Consider the following 19,191-nt stretch of genomic DNA (forward strand, 5'->3'; position numbering starts at 1 on the left):
CTAGCATTTTATCTATCTTGCACAGTGCTATTCTGAAGATGGCCTAAGACTGGGCCGAAACCGGTGATTTTAAATAAAATAACCATCGCGATCGAGCCTGCTTTTATACTAATTTTGTACAGCTTACAAAATCGCGGTTTCCCAAAAATGTTACGAAAACTTCTTTGGAATGACGTTTCTTACTGTTCAGGGTCCTACATGTTTAAGATTACTGCTAGAAGTGGGCATCAAGGACCAGGAATGTGTGAAGTTAGTGGCCGAGCGGTTCTAGGCGCTATATTCTGGAACCGCGCGACCGCTACGGTCGCAGGTTCGAAACCTGCCTCGGGCATGGATGTGTGTGATGTCCTTAGATTAGTTAGGTTTAAGTAGTTCTAAGTTCTAGGGGACTGATGACCTCAGACGTTAAGTCCCATAGTGCTCAGAGCCATTTGAACCGTTTTTTGTGCGAAGTTACTGAGTAGTAATAGCAGGTTGGGTACTTTTCAGAAACTATTCGGTGTGTCTGGTTTATTGAGAAAATCTACCAGTGGGGTACTAAGTATGGTACCAGGGAGGTCACCAACAGATTTTGGGGCATGTTGCCGGAGAGAGGGATGGGAATGCACGTCTGAATAGGTCGACTGCTGGCTGCCAAGAGAGGCCGATTTCTGTCGTCGGAAACATACGTCCGTCAGTAACTCCTCACCATGCCATCACCCTGTCAGCGTTATTGACTGTCAGAACGATGCACTCACCAACAAGGTCTGGATTGGCAGTGGCACCGTACAGGCCTACGCTGGTCATGATTCTTCAGTAAATGGCTGTCACTCCGTACAGAGAAAAATTGAAAAAAAAATTATTGGAAGAATAAAGTTTCTCCCATTGAGTCTCTCGGCCTACGATGCACATTACATTCAATCCGTGCACTAACACCCTGTGTTGAAACCTAAACAGCTTATCAGAGTGGGCTGGAATGTCTGCCCCCTTCGTTTTCATTTCCTTATTCAGTGTGCCTCTCGAGTACAATACAAGGTGTAGTGAGTACAAGTGCAAATACTTTTATTTGCGACTAAGGACGCAATGCTGAAAAACATTTCATCAGCCATTACTTCATTAGAGACTAACAATTACAGCTATTGGGAGTAGTATGTTTTTGTGTTGGTTAGTACCTCCAAGTGTATGTGGCAAGAAGAAGCCGGTAGTGCCCATTTTCTCCGGAGCAGTGGGTCAGGTGTTGAAGCGGGGATGCATGGACGGGAAACGGCTCGTCAATACTGACAGGCGGAGTCCACTTAGTGGTACTGTTGCGAACATCAGATGGTAAAGTGTGTGACGAGTTCATGGGAAGACTGTTCGATGCGGAGAAAAAGCAACCACCACAAAGATGCGTGTTTCCGTAAGCGTAGCACACATAAAAATATATACGTTTATACTCACCACACCCTTATTGGACCACGCTAAGAATACAGGTGAGGCGGCGCTGACCTCTCCTGCTGTTTTACTGGAGATTGGCAGCGGGATTTAGTTTCTTACGTTGGCTAGGCCAGAGTGACACCAGTCTAGAGACTCTGAAAAAAAAAGTCATTCTCCTGCGACGGTGTTACCGGGAAACAAGTTTGAACATAACGCCACCTTTCTTGTTTTTTAATGAACAAGCCATCTTGGGAATATTTTACTAAATTGATTTGCAGTAATCTTAAAATTATACGGTCTTCTCATCCTTGACAACACGGCGGTCAGTTCGGAAGTGTGGGAGCAGTTACTTTTGTGGTGTGAATGTGCTTATCAAACCAATTCAGTGATTATGCACGCAGTCTACCCGTGATTGCGATCATTTGTTTCGTAATTTCTTCCACGATTCGAATGGGTGCTAACATTTTATGTCAGTTCAGTATTTATTCATTCCTTTTTTGTATGAGCTGGACAAATCGGTCACTGGGTCTCTCTAAGTGTATTTTGAGAGCTAGAAAAGTCTCCGCTTCACAATCACTCCAATCTGAACCGTGTCCCAGCAATAAAAACAGATTTCTTTTGATTCTATTTATGACTCTCAATGATGCCTGACACAACAAGTTACCCCATGCTGCCCATAATCCATTCAGTGAGTTATATAACTACGTCCTATTAATGTAACATGTTAAGACATACCTACCCAAAGGCAATGGTAAAACAAATTCATTGATAACGATTTGAAGTAGTAATAGACGCAACGTTCGAAAAACAGAGCCAGTGACACTGACATTCGTCACACAGTGATCAGTTTTCTACCTGTACTGGCTCCCTGTGTGATAGTCGCACTGTTGGTGAAAAGCAATTCAGCGCACTTTATGGAGACCAGGTAATCCGGGCAGGATGTCCGAGTCAGACAGAAAAAACACTATTCAAGGATTACTAAAACAGCCGCTCTCTGGATCGATGCCATGATAGTAAAGTGTGGAGGGTTGCAGCCACATTGTGATAAACTGTATTGTAACAACAAATGGAGAGCCTAAAGTGCAACACGTCACTAGTCAGTTCAGTACTGGACAACAATAGGTCGTACACAGTCACTCCGCTCACAACCAGCTCCTTGTTAAAGGTGACGGAAACCGTTGTCTCATATGGACATCTTAGAGCAAGTTTCGGAGCAAAAGGATTCACATGCGCTTAGGAAGACCCCCTTTGAACGTTTGGGGCATGCTGCCTAGACGGATGAAGCTGAGCATACATTAGTCCACGGTGGCAGCGAGGTAATATTGGGGCGAAAATCACAAAACGTAGTGGACCGCAGTCCCAGGCTCGCAGTTATCGGAGTAAAGTGCGGGTACGGTAAAAACATGATTCTTCGCTTCAGTCATGAAGTTTCATCGCCGTTGATCGCAGGAATCTGGACTGTCGTGTAGCATGTCTCACAGAGATGCCAAGAAAGCAGGCCTATATATCTACTAGTTTGCAGTTCACACTGACCGTGACAAACGCCTAACATACTGCCATTCACGAACGTGCAGCGCCTTGTTGCACCGAATATACTGGTGGGGAGACCACTTCAAGCACCTCTTGTAATGTACCTTCTCAGGGTGATTTATATCTGCAGGCCAGCAGCTGTCAGCACCCTGCACAGAAGAATGGGGTTCTGAAGACTTTGGTCCACAGAGCACGTGCCCTGTCAGACCAAAATTCTCCAAGAACGGATACACGGACAGACAAATTGAGAGGGCACTCCAACCAGCCACTATACCACAGGTTCCTGAAGAAGACCAAGATGAAGCAAAGAAGGTGGCATATCTGCCCTATGCTGGCTCTATTTCTGCCAGAATCAGTAGGATCCTCCGTAAACACAATATCAAGTGTGTTTTCTGTCCATCCAACAAGATCGGGGGACTGCTGGGGAGTGTCAGACGACCTGGGGTTACGAAAACAAGGGATTTACGATATACCTTGTCAATGTGGCATGTCCTGCATTGGCCAGACAAGAACTGCGGAGATCAGGTGCAAAGAAAGTCAGAGACACACTAGATTAAGACAGGTGACTAATTCAGCCATAGCTGAACACTGTCTAGAACTAGATCATGCCATGAAGTATGAGGATACCAAGATTCTAGCACAAACATCCAGATTTGTCGACAGTGTTATAAGAGAATCGATAGAAATAAAAATGGCGGACGATCTTATGAACCGTGACACAGGGTACCAGCTAAACAGAGCCTGGGATCTGGCTCTGGAATTGTTAGAGAAGCAACGGGGCCAGCTGCAACAGTACACAAACAGAAGAACCAGAGACATGGAGATGGAAAACGAGGCCCTATCGGATTGCCAGGCGCACCAGACCGAAGATGGAACACCCAGAAGTGGGACTGGTGGGCGCGGACCGCAGAGGGAACATCAAGAGCCGCAGCGGACGAAAAACGGAGCAGCAACACTCCAACAGGTCGTGGTGAGCGGGCGCGAACCGCAGGCGGAACGGTTGGTACCCCAGACCGTAGATGAAACCCCCAGGAGCGGGTTTGGTGGGCGCGGACCGCAGAGGGAACACCTAGAACGGCAGCGGACGGAAAACGGAGCAGCAACGCTCCAGCAGGTCGCAGGGAATGGGCGCGCACCACAGAGGAAGCGCCTGCAGCCGTTGGTGGAGGGGGAAGGCCATAGGCATAAATACTGGACCAGGTACACACGAGGAGCAGTCTCAGGTCACACCTGATGAAGGTTACGAGCTACGTGACCGAAATATCGTGCAAGTACGACGCTGATATCCGGCAGAACACCCGACAACCCAAGATGTCATGGTTTAAGTAGTTCTAGGTGACTGATGACCTCAGATGTTAAGTCCCATAGTGCTCAGAGCCATTCGAACCATTTTGAGTAACAAGCTTGTCCATGTTCTCCAGTAATGTCAACAAACCAGAGCGTTCGCAACTTGGTCTTTTCTCCCTCCCTAAAAGCTGAGAAATGTTTGTCACATTGTAGGAAGACGCATTAATACAGTCCACTACCACAGAAGCCTCCTTTTACCCTCTAAAGATGAAAGATGGCAATACTTCTGGGCCGGCTGCGGTGGTCTCGCGGTTCTAGGCGCTCAGTCCGGAACCGCGTGACGGCTACGGTCGCGGGTTCGAATCCTGCCTCGGGCATGGATGTGTGTGATGTCCTTAGGTTAGTTAGGTTTAAGTAGTTCTAAGTTCTAGGGGACTGATGACCACAGCTGTTAATTCCCATAGTGCTCAGAACCATTTGAATACTTCTGATCACATGATCTTCCTTCTAAATTTGCATGTACTTACAGTCTGATTGTAAACTCCTAGTTCAGTTGCACTACTGTGCATATCCATGTGTCCGTTTCTCATAGGGCTGTCAGGCGTTGGACGTTGGTCGTCATGTGTCAGGCATTAGGTGTCAGGCATCAGGAATGAGGTGTGTCGGCCGGAGTGGCCGAGCGGCTCTAGGCGCTACAGTCTGGAACCTCGTGACCGCTACGGTCGCTGGTTCGAATCCTGCCTCGGGCATGGATGTGTGTGATGTCCTTAGGTTGGTTAGGTTTAAGTAGTTATAAGTTCTAGGGGACTGATGACCTCAGATGTTAAGTCTCACACCGCTCAGAGCCTTTTGAAGCGTTTGAATCAGGTGTCAGGCGTCATGCATCATGTGTCAGGCATCAGGCACCAGAAGCTGGGTGTCAGGCGTTAGGCGTAAGGCAACCAGTTCGGTTAATGGTAGATAGTAAGGCAGCACCTTATCTTGGCCCGCTGGTACAACACATTATAACCAATGATGCAGCAGCATTGACGTAAAACGGGCAGAGAAGGAAGGCATCTGATGTCACTCACAGGTAAGCAGAACTACCTACGGAATATCAGTTTAATGATTACGTGATCAATGCAGTAGCAGATATACTGCAGCTTGTAAAAGTAGATATATAGATGCGGGACTCTATCTGTGATATATGTCTATACGAGTATATGCCGTAGTTCTCTCGATGAGTACGGAGGTGGGAGTGCTTTTACACTCCCTCCATCGATGCCGGAAGCGTAGTAAGTGGCACAGGCGGTCGCGTGTTCTGAGAGTCGTAAATTCGTGCAGTGAAACGTGTGTCCAAGTCACGGCACAATAACAGGACGCAATATTTATAAACGGACAGGAGAAAACTGTTAGCTCAACTACATACACAAAAATACGTGTTTTGTACGCAAAACGAACTCGTCACATCTCAGGACTAGCAAAATGCACAATGATGGCATGACGTACTAATCTAGAGCTGAGGCTGATTTTGGTTGGTAGCCGCAAGACAAACACAGTGGAGGAAATTAATACAAAATACAGTGAGAATGCCACAGTTATACTAAAACATGTTTGGAAAAAGGCGTACCCATCCTTAATTCGTTATAAAAAGAGAGGTAATTTAATATCTGCGCCAGTTTCTGTTTTATGATTTTTTTAAGTAAGGAAGTTCCGGCGCTGCACCCTGTAGTAGTAGTAGCAGTGGTAGAGTCTGCGCAGGATCCAGTGACCCGTGCGCAGTGACGAATTTTCGTCGGAAGTGATGGGTGAGTTCATTCGTTTTTTCGGAAGGGAGGGTCGCCATTATTTGCCCGCTTTTGACCGCTTGGCGACTCGGTGTGCTGACAGAATCGAACCGCACACCCTGCAATCTTTCTCAAACTATTTTGCATGAACTATTTGGTAAAAAAATTTATTTTTCCATTACTTATAACTTCATATGTCGACTTCATGACGAAGTGCTCATCACTTCGATAATAGTTCTAGGAATTGTGACATTTGTATTTAAGGAAGACACTGCACGAAATTCGATAAATTTTGCCATGAAAAATAGGTGTTCTTATAATTTGGCATTTGGTGCTTTTTACATCATCTACATCTCCATCTACATCGACATGGATACTCTGCAAATCACATTTAAGTGCCTGGCAGGGGTTCATCGAACCACCTTCACAATTCTCTACTATTCCAATCTCGTATAGCGTGCGGAAAGAATAAACACCTATATCTTTCCATACGAGCTCTGATTTCCCTTATTTTATCGTGGTGATCGTTTCTTCCTATGTTGGTCGCTCTCAACAAAATCTTTTCGCATTTTTAATGATTTCCAGCCGAAATCCTGTATTATTTCTGTGACACTGTCCCCCATATTTCGCTATAATACAAAACGTGCTGCCTTACTTTGAACTTTTTCGATGTACTCCGTCAGTCCTATCTGGTAAGGAGCCCACACCTCGCAGCAGATTTCTAAAGAGGATGGACAAGCCTAGTGTAGGCAGTCTCCTTGGTAGGTCTGTTACATTTTCTAAGCGTCCTGCCAATAAAACGATGTCTTTGTGTAGCCTTCCCCACAACATTTTCTATGTATTCCTTCCAATTTAACTTTTTCGTAATTGTAATACCTAAGTATTTAGTTGAATTTACGGCTTTTAGATTAAACTGATTTATTGCGTAACCGAAGTTTAACGAGTTCCTTTCAGCACACATGTGGATGACCGCACACTTTTCGTTATTTAGGGTCAACTGCCACTTTTCGCACCATTCAGATATTTTTCTAAATCGTTTTGAAGTTTGTTTTGATCTTCTGATGACTTTATTAGTCGATAAACGACAGCGTCATGTGCAAACATCCTAAGGGAGCTGCTCAGATTGTCTCCCAAATCGTTTATATAGATAAGGAACAGCAAAGGGCCTTTAACACTACCTTGGGGAACGCCAGAAGTCATTTCTGTTTTACTCGATGACTTTCCGTCAATTACTACGAACTGTGACCTCTCTGACACGAAATCACAAATCCAGTCACATAACTGAGACGATATTCCATATGCAAGCAATTTCACTACGAGCCGCTTGTGTGGTACAGTGTCAAAAGCCTTCCGGAAATCCAGAAATACGGAATCGATCTGAAATCCTTTGTCAATAGCACTCAACACTTCACGTGAATAAAGAGCTAGTTGTGTTTGACAGGAAAGATGTTTTTTAAACCTATGTTGGCTGTGTCTCAATAGACTGTCTTCTTCAAGGTAATTCTTAATGTTCAAACACAATATATGTTCCAAAATTGACGTTAACGATATGGGCCTGTAATTTAGTGGATTACTCCTGCAACCTTTCTTGAATATTGGTGTGACCTGTGCAACTTTGGAGTCTTTGGGTGCGTATCTTTCGTCCAGCGAACGGTATATGATTGTTAAGTATGGAACTAATGCATCAGCATACTCCAAAAGGAACCTAATTGGTTTACAGTCTGGACCAGAAGACTTGCTTTTATTAAGTGATTTAAATTGCTTCACTATTCCGAGGATATTTATTTCTACGTTACTCATGTTACATATGTCACTGTGTATGAAATTTATGTAACGTACTGAAATTGTTAGACTTGGGTGGAGGGCCCCATCTCTCACCAGTCTTCAGAAAATTTATTTTATGGAGCACACTCATGAGTGATCGCGGGCATCAGTGATATAAAGCCAGACTGAAATGTCCGTAACATTTCTCATCCCTCATAAAATGTTTGAAATATTGAAATGAGAGTTTGGTAAATGATAGCACGCAAAGGTGAGAGCGTTTCTCCATATGGTTAAGGTGCGAAAATTCACTATCCTCTGTGTTATTCAACTAATTACAGACTTCTTCGATGAAATAATGTAATTTTTAAGCGCCATCTATATGTGGTAAAACATGAAGTACTGCGATTTTGGAACAAAATAAGTGAAGACAATACACGTTTATTTTTGTACCGAGGATGTGATTTTTCATAATCTGTTGACCTTAATTTTCCTTAATAAACTTAATAAATTTAACTACCCTATGTTTCGGGATTCCGTCGCAGATGCTTTTGAATAATACGTTAGTGAGGTGTCAGTGTGTAAATTCCACTGTATTTCGCCAAAATAGGCTAATTTTCACACGGAAAAAAGACGAATGTATGTTTTACTCAAAATTCGTCACTCATGACGCTCCGCTGAATGTTCAAATCATTAACAAGTCAGGCGACACTAAATCGCCGCTTTTGTTGCAATTTCAGAGGAATTCCTTTTAGATATTAACCAAAGCAGAGGTGACAGTAAATCTGTTTTGATGTTCAACTTGACAGTGTGGGTATGGAGAGGCTCCACGTAATATTTCCAAATATATGAGCTTAAGTGTCAGTTTGGCTTTTCACGTACAGTGGGTCGACGGCGCGTCCGCAAGGCCCACCATTAGCCCTCTCCCCATGATTGCCTACCCGACTGTGCGCCTGTCAGCCACTTTGTTCTGCATGCACTTTTTTCTTGTTGTTTTTGTTGTTGCTGCTGTTGTACATCCTGTAATAGATATAATAGTAGCAGACAAGTAAGGTAATCAAGATTAGTGAACACAGACTCAAAATGACCAAAATCTATGATTCTTACTTTGTGACGGGATAAGGGCACTGAACTATGAATTATAATACAGCCATAGGAGAACTGCAATTACAGATGCTTCTTGATAATCACAGAAATAAAGTAACAGCATTATATATTTTTTAATTTATTTATCGTATGGTACATATAAAATATGTCATGTAAATTAACAATACGGCACCGCAATGATGTAGTACACTGAAGCACAAACATAAAATTTAGAAATGTAACAAAATTTGCAATTTAATATGATGAAAAAAATCACATAGTTCACAAATGGGCATCTGGATTTTTAATGTAATCAATCATACTTCGTATCAATGTCAGAAATTCATTTATGTTGTTGTTGTGGTCTTCGGTCCTGAGACTCGTCTGATGCAGTTCTCCATGCTACTCTATCCTCTGCAAGCTTCTTCATCTCCCAGTACCTACTGCAACCTACATCCTTCTGAATCTGCTTGGTGTATTCATCTCTTGGTCTCCCTCTACGATTTTTACACTCCACCCTGCCCTCCAATACTAAATTGGCGATCCCTTGATGCCTCAGAACATGTCCTACCAACCGATCCCTTCTTCTAGTCAAGTTGTGCCACAAGCTCCTCTTCTCCCCAGTTCTATTCAATTCCTCCTCATTAGTTATGTGATCTACCCATCTAATCTTCAGCATTCTTCTGTAGCACTACATTTCAAAAGCTTCTATTCTCTTCTTGTCCAAACTATTTATCGTCCATGTTTCACTTCCATACATGGCTACACTCCATACAAATACTTTCAGAAACGACTTCCTCACACTTAAATCTATACTCGATGTTAACAAATTTCTCTTCTTCAGAAACGCTTTCCTTCCCATTGCCAGTCTATATTTTATATCCTCTCTACTTCGACCATCATCATTTATTTTGTTCCCCAAATAGCAAAACTCCTTTACTACTTTAAGTGTCTCATTTCCTAATCTAATACCTTCAGCATCTCCCGAATTAATTCAACAACATTCCATTATCCTCGTTTTGCTTTTGTTGATGTTCAGCTTATATCCTGCTTTCAAGACGCTATCCATTCCGTTCAACTGCTCTTCCAAGTCCTTTGCTGTCTCTGACAGAATTACAATGTCATCGGCGAACCTCAAGGTTTTTATTTCTTCCCCATGGATTTTGATACCTAATCCGCATTTTTCTTTTGTTTCCTTCACTGCTTGCTCAATATACAGATTGAATAACATCGGGGAGAGGCTACAACCCTGTCTCACTCCCTTCCCAATCACTGCTTCCCTTTCATGCCCCTCAACTCTTATAACTGCCATTTGGTTTCTGTACAAATTGTAAATGGCCTTTCGTTCCCTGTATTTTACCCCTGTCACCTTCAGAATCTGAAAGAGAGTATTCCAATCAACATTGTCAAAAGCTTTCTCGAAGTCTACAAATGCTAGAAACGTAGGTTTGCATTTCCTTATTCTAGCTTCCAAGATATATTGTAGAGTCAGTATTGCCTCACATTTTCCAACATTTCTACGGAATCCAAACTGATCTTCCCCGAGGTCGGCTTCTACTAGTTTTTCCATTCGTCTGTGAAGAATTCGCGTTAGTATTTTGCAGCTGTGACTTATTAAACTGATAGTTCGGTAATTTTCCCATCTGTCAACACCTGCTTTCTTTGGGATTGGAATTATTATATTCTTCTTGAAGTCTGAGGGAATTTCGCGTGTCTCACACATCTTGCTCACCAGATGGTAAAGTTTTGTCAGGACTAGCTCTCTCAAGGCTGTCAGTAGTTCTAATGGAATATTATGTACTCCCGGGGCCTTGTTTTGACTCAGGTCTTTCAGTGCTGTGTCAAACTCTTCACGCAGTATCATATCTCCCATTTCATCTTCATTTTCCTTAATATTGTCCTCGAGTACATCGTCCTTATAAAGACCCTCGATATACTCCTTCCACCTTTCTGCTTTCCCTTCTTGGCTTAGAACTGGTTTTCCATCTGAGCTCTTGATATTCATACAAGTGGTTCTCTTTTCTCCAAAGGTCTCTTTAATTTTCCTGTAGGCAGTATCTATCTTACCCCTAGCGAGATAAGCCTCTACATCCTTACATTTATCCTCTAGCCATCCCAGCTTAGCCATTTTGCACTTCCTGTCGATCTCATTTTTTAGACGTTTGTATTCCTTTTCTCCTGCCTCATTTCCTGCATTTTTATATTTTCTCCTTTCATCAATTAAATTCAATATTTCTTCTGTTACCCAAGGATTTCTACTAGCCCTAGTCTTTTTACCTACTTGATCCCCTGCTGCCATCACTACTTCATCCCTCAAAGCTACCCATTATTTTCTACTGTATTTCTTTCCACCATTCCTGTCGATTGTTCCCTTATGCTCTCCCTGAACCTCTGTACAGCCTCTGGTTATTTCAGTTTATCCAGGTCCCATCTCCTTAAATTCCTACCTTTTTGCAGTTTCTTCAGTTTTAATCTACAGTTCATAACCAATAGATTGTGGTCAGAGTCCACATCTGTCCCTGGAAATGTCTTACAATATAATACCTGGTTCCTAAATCTCTGTCTTACCATTGTATAATCTATCTTATACCTTTTAGTATCTCCAGGGTTCTTCCATGTATACAACCTTCTTTCATGATTCTTGAACCAAGTGTTAGCTAATTAAGTTATGCTCTGTGCAAAATTCTACCAGGCGGCTTCCTCTTTCATTTCTTAGCCCCAATCCATATTCACCTTCTACGTTTCTTTCTCTCCCTTTTCCTACTACCGAATTCCAGTCGCCCATGACTATTAAATTTTCGTCTCCCTTCACTATCTGAATAATTTCTTTTATTTCATCATACATTTCTTCAATTTCTTCATCATCTGCAGAGCTAGTTGGCATATAAACTTTTACTACTGTAGTAGGCGTGGGCTTCGTGTCTATCTTGGCCACAATAATGCGTTCACTATGCTGTTTGTAGTAGCTTACCCGCACTCCTATTTTTTATTCATTATTAAACCTACTCCTGCACTACCCCTATTTGACTTTGTATTTATAACCCAGTATTCGCCTGACCAAAAGTCTTGTTCCTCCTGCCACCGAACTTCACTAATTCCCACTATATCTAACTTTAACCTATCCATTTCCCTTTTTAAATTTTCTAACCTACCAGCCCGATTAAGGCATCTGACATTCCACGCTCCGATCCGTAGAACGCCAGTTTTCTTTCTCCTTATAACGACGTCCTCTTGTCTCCACCCGTAGATCCGAATGGGGGACTATTTTACCTCCGGAATATTTTGCCCAAGAGAACGCCATCATCGTTAACCATACAGTAAAGCTGCATGCCCCTCGGGAAAAATTACGGCTGTAGTTTCCCCTTGCTTTCAACAGTACCAGCACAGCAAGGCCGTTTTGGTTAGTATTACAAGGCCAGATCAGTCAATCATCCAGACTGTTGGCCTTGCAACTACTGAAAAGGCTGCTGCCCCTCTTCAGGAATCACGCGTTTGTCTGGCCTCTCAAGACTCAAGAGATACCCCCCCTCCGTTGTGGTTGCACCTACGGTACGGCTATATGTATCGCAAGCCTCCCCACCAACGGCAAGGTCCATGGTTCACTGGGATTTATGTGTTACCCGTATGTCTGCAATATAATAACGATTTATTGACTTGTACACTGTTAAGCTAAAGCCCTTTGGAAATCCTCTAGTACAGTCCAAGAAAGGAAATCACAGACAATGCAGAGAGGTGAAGTGCTAGTATTTAAGTTGCCGGAGATAAACAGTAGCGCTAGAGTCTATGAACTGCAGACTCTCTGGGCAGCTGTCCCATGGGAGAAGTTTCATCTCAGAGAGTTAACTGGTAACTCCATTCACTGCCTAGACGCTGTCACAAGACATCACTGTAGGAGATGGTCACAAAAAGGCACGTTTTAGCAGAGGTAGCAATCTTGATGCTTGCGCATAAGATCCGCAACGTCAGTGGGTTTACAAAGGTTAGAGCACTACAACAGCGGTCACCAACCACGAAAGGCGTCAGGACAGGTCCAAGTGACGTGAAACACTGTTGTTACTAGCCATGGTAGGAGGGACAGAGACGTTTAGCTTCCAGCTGAACTCTTTTGCTACCAACTAGTAATTTTTTAACATACAGACTAGAAACATCTCTACCTACCGAGTAGGAGAAAGGGGAGGAATGTGAATGTGGTTGGCCAAAGGCGCCCAGGAGGTGGAGAGCCTCTCGTCATATGGGCCAAAGCCTGTAAAGTGCCACTGCATCGGTGGTCCGACTGTAGGAAGGGAGAGATAGTGCGCCACCACAATCCTTTAAAAACCCAAATTTTTGTAATCTGACAAAGTTCTCAATCAGATCGTTGGGACGCCAACTCAGGGTCGCTCATCGCCAGACTCGGGTAAGTTCTGACAAGTCTGTTTCTCAAAGTTCGTACTTTACGATGCTGCTAGTAATTGCTATTTCTGTTAGCTCTGACCTCACGAACTCAGGCACAGACTTCTTTTGCGCAACCATAAGCTTTTTTTAACTTTTTCTAAAGTTTAGATTTATCATTCAATGTATTATTTAGTCTGATTGCAAATGAATCGTGTCAATCATACCCTTGAGTATCCTTTAGCCACCTGCTGCGAGCATCCTATCGACTTCCAAAAGCCATGCCCCTCATAGATACCCAGTGACAATGTTTGGTGTTGATCCATGAAATCTTCTTGGTTTCACTGGAAGCCTGCCTTTCTGCATTTGTTCTGAGCCGCATGGAAATTACAGACCGTCCTGCATCCCCCGTCTTCCCCATGTCCTTGACTTCCGCAAGGCGTTCGATACAGTTCGCCACAGTCATTTAATGAACAAAGTAAGAGCATATGGGCTATCAGACCAATTGTGTTATTGTACTGAAGAGTTCCTAGATAACAGAACGCAGCATGTCATTCTCAATGGAGAGAAGTCTTCCGAAGTAAGAGTGATTTCAGGAGTGCCGCAGGGGAGTGTCGTAGGACCGCTGCTATTCACAATTTATATAAATGACCTTGTGGATAACATTGGAAATTCACTTAGGCTTTTTGCGGATGAAGCTGTGGTATATTGAGAGGTTGTAACAATGGAAAATTGTACGGAAATGTAGGAGGATCTGCAGCGAATTGACGAATGGTGCAGGGAGTGTTAACTGAATCTCAATGTAGACAAGTGTAATGTGCTGCGAATACATAGAAAGAAAGATCCTTTATCGTTTAGCTACAATATAGCAGTTCAGCAACTGGAAGCAGTTAATTCCGTGAGTTATCTGGGAGTAGGTTTTAGGAGTGATTTAAAATGGAATGATCATGTAAAGTTGATTGTCGGTAAGCGGATGCCAGACTGAGATTCATTGGAAGAATCCTAAGGAAATGCAATCCGAAAACAAAGGAAGTACGTTACAGTACACTGGTTCGCCCACTTCTTGAATATTGCTCACCAGTGTGGGATCCCTACCAAATAGGATTGATAGAAGAGATAGCGAAGATCCAACGTAGAGCAGCGCGCTTCCTTACAGGATCATTTAGTAATCGCTAAAGCGTTACGGAGATGATAAACTCCAGTGGAAGACTGCAGGAGAGACGCTCAGTAGCTCGGTACGGGCTTTTGTTGAAGTTTCGGGAACATACCTTCACCGAGGAGTCAAGCATTATATTGCTCCCTCCTACGTATATATCGCGAAGAGACATTGAGGATAAAATCAGAGAGATTAGAGCCCACACAGAGGCATACCGACAATTTTTCTTTCCACGAACAATACGAGACTGGAATAGAAGGGAGAACCGATAGAGACACTCAAAGTACCCTCCGCCACATACCGTCAGGTGGCTTGCAGAGTATGGATGTAGATGTAGATGTAGATCCTGTGTTAGGACGTGCCACATCCTCAGGTTGCGGTGTCGTTTGATGTGACCGTTCATCTGTCTTTTGGCGCCGTTGTCACACTTTGAGGAAGAAGTTGTGTTGTACTTGCGAAGTGCATCAGCTGACATGGCATGGTTGGTCCTGATCCGGTTAATGGTTGACCATCTCGTATGTGGTAGTTCTTAGACGGCTAGGGTAGTTGTTATGCGCAGCATGTTGTGAAGTTCCGACTAAGCTGCATAGATCGGTATCTCCTTCAACTAGTAATATGGTAATATGACAAATATTGTAAATTCGCATTTCTATTTAATGGAGAAGGAAATGCACACTATAGATAAGACATGATTATTTACATAAATGTAAATCTGAGTAGTAAAGGACCATTATTGTTACTGAAATACTTGACTATAAAAAGATAAATAAATGTCTCGTGGAGTTCATGACAGGTTGTGTTCTCATCAGTGCAAACAGATGTACACATGACAAGGCGGATTGTGGGACGAAGCGCAGTGATAGGGGTAGTACACCAAGTGACACTCCATCCAATAGCGGCATTCGGCCGAGTAAGATTGTACAGTGCCCTTCGGAGTGCTAGTACAGCACATAGTGTTGATTTCCACTTAGTTTAAATACAATGAAAGTACTTAGCCACTGGTGTGTTCAATACGCCAGAAATAAAGTTAACATGACATGTATTGTTCCATAAAAACACGGTAGAATTTTATGGAACAATCAGTACGCCAGGAAGCTTTAAACATCACATGACATGTATTACTTAGGGAAGCGAGAGCGATACTTTTCTGATAATGTAAATTTTTCTACGGTGAATCAGCAGGGGAAGAGATGGGTCAATGTCGCCCTTTTCCCAACATTACCAGCTACGAGGGTAGGCAACGTTTGGAGCGTTTGGTGTGGGACAGAGATAGAGAACACAATGGCCACACTGCAAAGTATGCTCTCTCTCTCTCTCTCTCTCTCTCTCTCTCTCTCTCTCTCTCTCTCTCTCTCTCTCTGCCCAGAATGCACCATGCACCCGCGTTCCTTCTTAAACTCTGCTGTCACCAATTAAATTGGCAATGGACACCTGTGCATGTGTTACCTCACGGATTATTGTTCCATTAAAAATGGGATTTCTCAATATTTCAGAAGTATTTGATCTCTTTATAGGACATCTGAAAGGATAACTCCGAAGTTTGATGAAGACGATAATGTATTTTTCGTCTGTAGACAGCAATGTTCTTTAGAGAAAGACTTTCAAGGCCAATGTTGAGACAACAGGTTTATTTGTAGACAGCGCTTGACGACAATACTATATCCTGGTGACTTCTGTTTTTTATCGTTTTCGGATGTGCTGCTGTTTTTGCGGCATCCTGCATCACTTCTTTTCTATAGGTGTATCACACGTTTCCCCAGCTGTAGCTTGAAAATTCGCATATTTTATTCCTGCTTCACGAAAATTACGTTCACCTCCCTGTTAGCAGCGCCAGTCTTACATTAATCATATATTCTTGAATTTCCATTGCTATCAAAGGAATATTCGGACAATAGCAATTCTATCCTGGATCTCTCTTCCACGGATGTCCACTTGGGGGGGGGGGGGGGGGGAGGGGGGCAACTTAACAGCAAAAAGTTCGTTTTAAAGACAGCATACAGTGTGGTTACACTTTCATGTTTTTGATGTGGCAGTTTCTGACGATTCAGCGTCCCTGTGCCGTTTAGCCACAGCTGATTTTTGTCACCTTTTCTGCTGCAGCAGTTTCCCGTCCTTATGGCAAGAGGATGAGCTGAATTTAAGCCCGCTAAAACTCGCTGTTTAACTTTGCGCAATTCGGAATGGTTTAGAAAAAAAGAATCGCATGATACACTGTAACTAAAATTCATATAAAAGCCAGTTAATGTGCGTTGATAAGAGAGGAAAAAGTACTACACTCCTGGAAATGGAAAAAAGAACACATTGACACCCGTGTGTCAGACCCACCATACTTGCTCCGGACACTGCGAGAGGGCTGTACAAGCAATGATCACACGCACGGCACAGCGAACACACCAGGAACCGCGGTGTTGGCCGTCGAATGGCGCTAGCTGCGCAGCATTTGTGCACCGCCGCCGTCAGTGTCAGCCAGTTTGCCGTGGCATACGGAGCTCCATCGCAGTCTTTAACACTGGTAGCATGCCGCGACAGCGTGGACGTGAACCGTATGTGCACTTGACGGACTTTGAGCGAGGGCGTATAGTGGGCATGCGGGAGGCCGGGTGGACATACCGCCGAATTGCTCAACACGTGGGGCGTGAGGTCTTCACAGTACATCGATGTTGTCGCCAGTGGTCGGCGGAAGGTGCACGTGCCCGTCGATCTGAGACCGGACCGCAGCGACGCACGGATGCACGCCAAGATCGTAGGATACTACGCAGTGCCGTAGGGGACCGCATCGCCACTTCCCAGCAAATTAGGAACACTGTTGCTCCTGGGGTATCGGCGAGGACCATTCGGAACCGTCTCCATGAAGCTGGGCTACGGTCCCGCACATCGTTAGGCCGTCTTCCGCTCACGCCCCAACATCGTGCAGCCCGCCTCCAGTGGTGTCGCGACAGGCGTGATTGGAGGGACGAATGGAGACGTGTCGTCTTCAGCGATAAAGAGTCGCTTCTGCCTTGGTGCCAATGATGGTCGTATGCGTGTTTGGCGCCGTGCAGGTGAGCGCCACAATCAGGACTGCATACGACCGAGGCACACAGGGCCAACACCCGTCATCATGGTGTGGGGAGCGATCTCCTACACTGGCCGTACACCTCTGGTGATCGTCGAGGGACACTGAATAGTGCACGGTACATCCAAACCGTCATCGAACCCATCGTTCTACCATTCCTAGACCGGCAAGGGAACTTGCTGTTCCAACAGGACAATACACGTCCGCATGTATCCCGTGCCACCCAACGTGCTCTAGAAGGTGTAAGTCAACTACCCTGGCCAGCAAGATCTCCGGATCTGTCCCCCATTGAGCATGTTTGGGACTGGATGAAGCGTCGTCTCACGCGGTCTGCACGTCCAGCACGAACGCTGGTCCAACTGAGGCGCCAGGTGGAAATGGCATGGCAATCCGTTCCACAGGACTACATCCAGCATCTCTACGATCGTCTCCATGGGAGAATAGCAGCCTGCATTGCTGCGAAAGGTGGATATACACTGTACTAGTGCCGACATTGTGCATGTTCTGTTGCCTGTGTCTATGTGCCTGTGGTTCTGACAGTGTGATCATGTGATGTATCTGACCCCAGGAATGTGTCAATAAAGTTACCCCTTCCTGGGACAATGAATTCATGGTGTTCTTATTTCAATTTCCAGGAGTGTATAATATTCGACTGAACCCTTGATGAAAAACCTGTGAGATCTATCACACAGCATTAAATATCTACAGATAACCCTATAAAGCTGCTTGAACTGAAAGTGATACAAATCTGGCAAGTACCATGCGTCTATAAACGAGACATCATACCAGAGTGTCGTGCGGCTTTGAGTACTGCTTGAGCTGTTGGGACCGCCGTATCTTGACCCAAACGAAGAAGTCTGTAGTGTTCATGCGCTGGCTGTGTTTAAGGAGTTAATCAGGTACGTAGATGAGAGTTGTTGGAAGAAAGTCGATATTCTTTTTCCCTCGCGTAATGGTGTTGGATGCTTTCAACGCAATCTTTATTCAGATGGACTACAAAGCAGTTTGTCTGTGCCCTTCGAATTTTAGTCTAGGACCGAAAAGACACACTCAGAGATGTTAGGGCAGTATCCATTTAGTCTTTTGGAAACAACTGACGAAAACGCCAGCTACCATCCAAAGTGACCTGTTTCGGTTCAAAGCGAGCAGGTCATACACTAGAGACCAGTCCCGAAAACATTGCGCCTGTCCAGTTACTGTTACATCCTTGTCCCTCTGGGGACTGGACTCGCTGTTAATTTAACTGTGTCCGTTTGTCACGTACAGGTCGCCGGTTCGACGCGTGCGACGGAAGTCTGCGGCGCCGCCCTCGGACGTCCGAGTCGACGACATCGACTACCTGGATGTGCCGGAGCTGTCGCCGGGAAACTCCATCACAAGCAACACGAGTATTGCTAGCCTGCTCAAGGAGAAGATCGCGGTAAGTTCGTCGCTGTCGCAGATCGCAGACTCCTGGGTCAAGGCGCCAGGAGATGCTCTTAACTTGGTGGTGTTCCGAGTCGCTGGTCAGAGCGCTACGACAAACAGCGACAGTGGGCACAGCAGTGCCATCACGTCGTATTTTCAGACGATGCTCGATCGTGCATACAGCATCACGATGGACGTGTAGATGTATGGAGGCTCCGAGTGGAATGGACGTTACCAGATTCTATTCATCATCGCCATATGGTCCTAGCACCTAAAATGGTGATAGTATAGGGTGCTATTGGTTTCATAACTCGATCAGCTCTGGCTAGCATAGCTGACACTTTTAACAGTGGACTTGTACATTTCAAACATGCCAA

The 19,191-nt window shown here is 44.4% G+C and overlaps 1 protein-coding gene across 1 annotated transcript in view; it reads left to right on the plus strand.

The window, feature by feature from the left end:
- LOC126281742 (myogenesis-regulating glycosidase) overlaps positions 1–19,191 on the plus strand; it is a 667,424-nt gene that overhangs the window by 551,504 nt on the left and 96,729 nt on the right. Inside the window, exon 4 of the mRNA XM_049980929.1 lies at positions 18,674–18,827. Coding sequence (XP_049836886.1) covers positions 18,674–18,827 — 154 coding nt within the window. The remainder of the gene's footprint in view (positions 1–18,673; positions 18,828–19,191) is intronic.

This window comes from Schistocerca gregaria, chromosome 7 (genome assembly GCF_023897955.1).
Source record: "Schistocerca gregaria isolate iqSchGreg1 chromosome 7, iqSchGreg1.2, whole genome shotgun sequence".
In the NCBI taxonomy this organism is placed as follows: domain Eukaryota; kingdom Metazoa; phylum Arthropoda; class Insecta; order Orthoptera; family Acrididae; genus Schistocerca; species Schistocerca gregaria.